The sequence below is a fragment of the Lactuca serriola genome, chromosome 5 (assembly GCF_051521515.1).
Source record: "Lactuca serriola cultivar US96UC23 chromosome 5, Lser_US96UC23_V15, whole genome shotgun sequence".
NCBI lineage: Eukaryota > Viridiplantae > Streptophyta > Magnoliopsida > Asterales > Asteraceae > Lactuca > Lactuca serriola.
Window position 1 is genome coordinate 352,371,278 of NC_136412.1, and position 6,518 is coordinate 352,377,795.

General features: G+C 32.4%; 1 protein-coding gene across 1 annotated transcript; it reads right to left on the reverse strand.

The window, feature by feature from the left end:
* Positions 1-2,879: 2,879 nt before the first annotated feature.
* PSBW (photosystem II reaction center W) lies at positions 2,880-4,045 on the reverse strand. The gene is made up of 2 exons (XM_079003943.1): positions 3,844-4,045; positions 2,880-3,330 (listed from the first exon to the last, which is right to left on the reverse strand). The coding sequence occupies exons 1-2, from the start codon at positions 3,935-3,937 to the stop codon at positions 3,008-3,010; spliced, it is 417 nt and encodes a 138-aa protein (XP_078860069.1). The 5' UTR covers positions 3,938-4,045; the 3' UTR covers positions 2,880-3,007.
* Between the last annotated feature and the right edge of the window lie 2,473 nt (positions 4,046-6,518).

Consider the following 6,518-nt stretch of genomic DNA (forward strand, 5'->3'; position numbering starts at 1 on the left):
GTCCCAATCAAACCATAGATATAAGTTTACTAGGATACAATGACATTTTCTCAAATACATAAGGAATGTAAAATAATCTTTTTATATGGTGTAATTTCTCCAAACCTCCGCATATCAAATTTTGATCAAGGACTAAAACTATGAATTTGACCAAACAAAAGGGACCATTTTTATAATTTACTCTAAATATATTGATGTCCAAAGAAACTCCAACGTGGTAAATTAATGAAAGAGGAGCCGCCGTTGATGATTATAGCGATTTGGGGTTAGGTGACACATGGAAAGCCTCAATACAAACAATCTCAAATCCCTCTTTCGTCGATCCTGCCTCAACCCTAATTCCTTCACATCAATATCATGTAAACCACAAGGTCGCTTCTTTTATTTACATGCATGAAATTCATTGCCTAATAACTAACAACACGATTCGTCCAATAAAATCGTAGATGTTGAATTCAATGGTTTTAATTCGATTTCGTTTATACGATTTGACTTTTTCTTATTCTAACGGCTACGATTATTGTAAGCCTTTTGATTGGATTTTGTTATAACAACTATTATCCCAATTATTATGGCTTTGGAGGTCTTCTAACATGGAGATGAATTCAAGTTGAATTAATGACATTTCGAACCGTTGACTTTTTGTATTTGGGGTCAATAAGTAGTGTCATTACATGGCTATATGGTATTTTGTGTACAAAAATATGATATGATGTGAGTAAGTTCCTGCCTGTTTCCTAAATCATTCATTCGAGTGGTAATCAACTCATAAAATATAGTATTTAACAGAGATGTATAGACTAGAGTTATATACTAATCTGGGAGCAACTTCTAGGCAACTTCATTAAGACTTATTAAAAGCTATAAAAGGATGTAACGAGGATTCATTTCGAGTATATACTTTCATTTCATCTCTCTAAAAAAAATCTCTCTAAACTCGGCCTTCTTTTTGCATCTTTCTCTCTCTTCTGGTTTTCTAAATCTGTAAAGAAAACTTCCCAAAAAAAACCAGTCACAATGTGACATTAGACCTACATATTGCTAGATAACATAAGCACAACAACATTTGGGTGTGTTTGGTTCGTTAGATTCTGTGGGATTTGTTCGATTCCATTAATTCCCACGTTTGGTTGTTAAAAGTGCATGAAATTGACAGATTTACAAACCAAACAGAAACATACACATAGGGAATGAATTGAATTCTATTCAATCACGTGACAAGATTCCTACTCCTAGAAGAAAATATTTTATTTCATGGTGACCGGTTTGATTAAAGGCAAAGTGTGGGGGATCCTTTACAAGTTTAATGGTGGCGGGGCACTTGCTTTATGAAGGTGATGATGGGTGAATTGTGATAAGGGAGTTGTCTACCTGCTTGTGGGACCATGGGTTCAACCGCTGTTATATGCACCGATAAAATAGTTATGTGGTGGACATGGAGGTTCTGAAACGAAGTTGTACAATCTCAAGATGAAGAACAGTGCAACTTCGTTTCAGTTTCTCCATGTCCACGACATATACTGTTTTAACGATGCATATAACAGTGGTTGAACCCATTGTTTCACAAGCAGGTAGACAAGTCTCTTTATGCAACTACATCAACCATCATTTGCTTCATAAATTCGAGAAATTGGAAAAAGGTGTGACAAATAATCTCTTTTGATTTCTTGTATGTGTGAAAGACATGAATGTCCTTTTCATTTTAATCGTCTAAAATAGTCTTAAAAAGTTTGTCAAGTCATATAATAAATACATACTACAATGACGATACAGATGGTATGTGTGATCGTCATTTTTTCGGTTTTTGTATTTTATAAAGGTTGTTTGAAAAAAGCTTTTCCATGTCTATATATAAATATCTGTTGGGTTACTATCTAGAAAGTATTGAGTTTCACATTCATGTATTACTAAAATGGTACAAGAACTTGTGACCAAGTTGACTGGATCTACCTTTTGAATTGTGTAAGAGAAAGAGTCAAAAGAAGTCTGGTGATTGTACCGAGTCGAATGCCATCTTATTTTTTGTTAATTTTAAAAATTATTATTATATTGAGTAATAAAAATATTAATATCAAAACAATACTTCAAATTGCTAAATAGAATAATAGTTATTCACTATAAATGACAATATCTGAGATTATTTATTTTTCCAAATACCATGTTTTTCAAATTTAAATATATACCATCAAATAAATGTGTTCGCTAAATTGGTGAATAGGTCTACTCACAAAAGATTTTACTATTTTTGATACAATACCTCGTTCGTTTATTAACATTCATAGAGGTTGTATTTATTTATTTATTTATAATGCAAATTAAACTTAGATCCAACGGGAAAGGTGATGCTCTTTAAAGGAAAGACATGACTCCACTAAACCCTATTTTTATTATTAAACGATTATAAAAGAATTGTGCAAGAAAACACTTGGGGAAGAAAGTCAAACTACACAATAGAAAGTTAACAGATTAAACAGCTAAGCTAACATACATATGTTATTAAATTTTCATGAAGACAACTTTATAGTGGTGGGTTAGGATTCCAAACATTGTTATTTCTCACATAAATACATTTAACATTTTATTATAAAAATACTAGCAAAAATTTTCCGCTAATTAGAGAATACATCCAAATTCGCGACTCATTTGTGAGCATTATTCAATTAGGTAATGACATTACAATACACTATATAAAATATTTTTTCTTAAAAAAACACCGTTAACCTTTTTGAAACAATTTACGGTCTGGATTTTAAAGCATGGTTATCTTATGATTAAACGAAATATTTAACAAAATGTCTGAAATAAAATATTTTCTTCCAGAATATCTGCATAAAGAAAACGAAATTAAACTTTACAAGAAATATGTCAAGGTTCAAATCTACAAGGACAAAAGTGCAATTTTCATAAACACAAATACTCCACAATCAAAGTGTACAGAGAGGATACATGAATAATATTACACATAAGTCCATCACAATAGGCACATTGTCAATTTAGGGAAGAAAGTTTAAAGGGATAAACCAGACTCCTCATCCTCGTCAAGGCTACCGGTGTACACAAAGTAAAGTGTCCAAATCAAACCAAAGACGCCAAAAAGGATCCACCCGAGAAGGTTGTTGCTTAGACCAAAGGGTAGCCCAGTTCCTTCTGTGCTCATTCTTTCGTCTACTAGCGCCATGGCAGCTGGGCTCGACATGGTTGCAGCTACAGCTGCAGCCATCAATGATGATGCACCCAAACTCAATTTGTGTGGAACATCATTGGATGCGAGAGTTGGCTTTCCTTCCATGGAGCACCTCACTTTTCCCATCTTGCTCATTGATGGCAACCCTAATCGATATTAACAGCTTTTATTGGTCAGGTACTAAACTTGCAATTTACCCTAAACTACAAGGACAGCTTGTGTAGTTTACTCTATTTTCTATTTTCTTGTCCCAATAAGCATTTTTTTAATGTTCGACAAAAACTCGAATCTTTTCAAGGATTTTTAGATTATTAGGTGTCAAATTAATCGGATTTGAACAAAACAAGTAATATGTTACTATAACTCTATAAGCTACCAAGCTCAATGACAATTTTTCTGATAGTTCCATATCATCAACCAATTTGTTTCTTGGTATTTCACCTCCAATGTTAATACCTACATGTCTATCAATTTCATAATCACTTGTACACAAATAGCATCAGATCTAAAACATAACGAGAATCAGAAACTATGAGTGGTTAATCATTAATGATAGCTGATAAGATTCATCAATCTATCACTTATAAGACAATTAATTCACAATTAGCATTGGATTCTAATGGTGCTTGATGATAAAACTCACTGAATTTAGAACGTACCGAGAATGGGGGAACTGCGGGTAGTGATTGAAGGTTTTTGGAGAAGAGAGAATGAAGGTGAGGAGGTAGAAATGGAAGCGGAAATGGATGCCATCTTCGTATTCTTCTTCTTCTCTTGATTTGCAGGAACTTCAAGGTTCGGAAATGGAGACCTCAATTCAAAAATTGAGGGTTTCAGTTTGTGTTTTTATATAAAAGTATATATGATTTTTGATAGGTTTATTGAATTATATGCGATGCAACCACATAAAATGGATTACATGGATTGAACCTCATCTTTAGTGGACCACTAGTTTTGCTCCACGTGTAATGCCATCCTTACGGTTTACGCAAAATGTGAAATGCTTTGTATCTAATTCTCTATAGCGATACATGATACTGGGTGCAGGGATCGCAAAAAAGTTGTTAAAATTTTTAAGCCAGAATTGTTGAATTGAACTTTATTTTATTTTCACGAGAAAAGATATGTTCAGATGAGTTAAAAAGAATCATCTTCCGAATATAGTAGTAGATAATATTTTACGTGGCTAAATCATGTTGAATAACAATATAGACGTGGGAAATTGATTAATATAACCATTTTGTTGTGTTTATTTTGAAAAACAATAACCACTATAAAATCATAAAATTGTTTTTATAAAATATTCACCGTCTCCAAAATGAGCCATTCTATGAATCTATAGACCATTTTGGACCGTGTATCCAGCCCAGCCCATTGAAGATATTCTGGAATGACCATTCTAGACTAATCTATTTGTTCCGGATCTCAATGAGGTTTTTTTTTAAACGTCAAATCTATACTACTTCTTAATTCCAATCATGTACACTGCAGTAGTTGAATCCTCATCCTCAAAGAGGGAGAGCAACACTAGATATTGTTGGTCTACAAGCCCTATGGTTATAATATTGGGTTACGGATTTTATTCTAACACATTCCGGAAAAGTAGCTACAAACTGATTCTGACACATTCTGAACACAACTACACAATACAAAGTCAAGAACCAAAGAATATATGGAACACGATCTTGATGATCTGATTGCACGTAAGTAGTTTACTCTTACACTTTTAATAGTTTGATTTTAAGAATTCTGTTTTTAGTAACTTAGTTCGAAACACGAAGAACAGGTTTGAAATGCACAGAACATTCATGACTTGTTGTAGATGTTTAAATTAAATTTAGGACCAACCCAAAAGTTGTTACTTATTTATAAATCGGAATTTGGTATACCTTAACAAAAAAAAAACATTCTGGAACATCTTCGGAATGTCTAAAATGCGAGAAACTATTCCAGAATGCGAAGACCAGGTTTGGAATGTTCATCACATTTCGTTTCAGACCACGGTTTAAACTTATGGATTACCTTAAGATTAATTTATTTGTTTTTATTGCAGCATGACGAGCTTTTTGAAGCATCAATTACCCTATCTTGCAAAACCGTAATTGTTGTGAATATTCTTGCGGGGAAATTTGTGGCATTACAATAAACTTCAAAGAATACGCTAGACATGTAGACCATGTATTAGGAACCCTTCTTATCAAATTATCATAAGCTTCTTGGCTAAACTTTCTCAATTCTTCCATGTTACTCTTAAAGCCTTCTTCCGTGGTTGACATGCAAGATCTCCAAAACATGTTCCTATGCGTCTCATCGTTGAAGTTCTTCCTAAAATTTGCATAAATATGTTGCGCACATTGTATGTGTACAACATATGACATTACTTCCTTCACTAATAACCATTACCACTGAGTTCAAGACCAAAAAAACTTTACTACTGATTTCAAGACAAAAAAATCAATTATCATGTTTTTTTTTATAAAAAACGTAGCCCTACCATTGATTTCGAGACACAAAAACAAACGTTTATCATGTTTGTATGCACAACATAACCGGAAAAAACCCTACTTTTGCTTTCAAGACCAAAAAATATAACTTGGTGTGTTTTGTTGTTGAGATCTTCCTCAAATCGGGCCTTTTCTTATTTTTAAGAGACAAATCAGATCATGCCTACCACATTGGTTTCATGAAAGTTGTTGATTTTCTTGTTGCTTTGTTGCTGATAGACAAACGATAGAAACACTGGTTATTTTGTTTAATGTTTGGTCAACGTATTAAATGTATTAAGAAGGGCTTTAACATTTATTCATGTGGGGTTTTGTTATGCCATGTCATCCGGTCATTCTGTAAGGGAACCGGTTATTTGGTTTTAATTGAAATGTAATTTATAATGTGAGAGTTTTTTTAATGTAAACATAATATAAGGGTGCTACTTAATGTAATATAATAAATGGCCTATTTTTATGTATTTTGCCCAAAAATGTATTTAGTATGTGCCAAGGTGAAGTATAATTAAAATGAAAAACTGAAAGGTAACTTACATATATGACAGGAAAGTTGAGGGCTTCTTTTGTAACCTGCAGCTACAATTGCCAAATTACGTGGATAATGCATATTATGCATATATTATCATTTATACCATCTTATTGTTACAATATTATTTTTCTATTTTTTATAATTATTTAGTATGTTTTTATTATATTATTTATTGCATAATCTTATGTATTAATTTAAATTAGTAAAAAAGTTTGCATTTTGTCGCAATGAAGTGTGGTTATATAATGACATTGGAATTTTAATTTTTTTCTTAATAGGACATTATACTTTGAAAAATGTA

What these genes read in the sequence shown, in the direction of transcription:
- PSBW (XM_079003943.1), bottom strand. Translation starts at nt 3,937, where the DNA reads ATGGCATCCATTTCCGCTTCCATTTCTACCTCCTCACCTTCATTCTCT. An exon ending in CCGCAGTTCCCCCATTCTCG is followed by an intron (nt 3,331 to 3,843) that starts GTACGTTCTAAA and finishes AATATCGATTAG; the next exon opens with GGTTGCCATCAATGAGCAAG.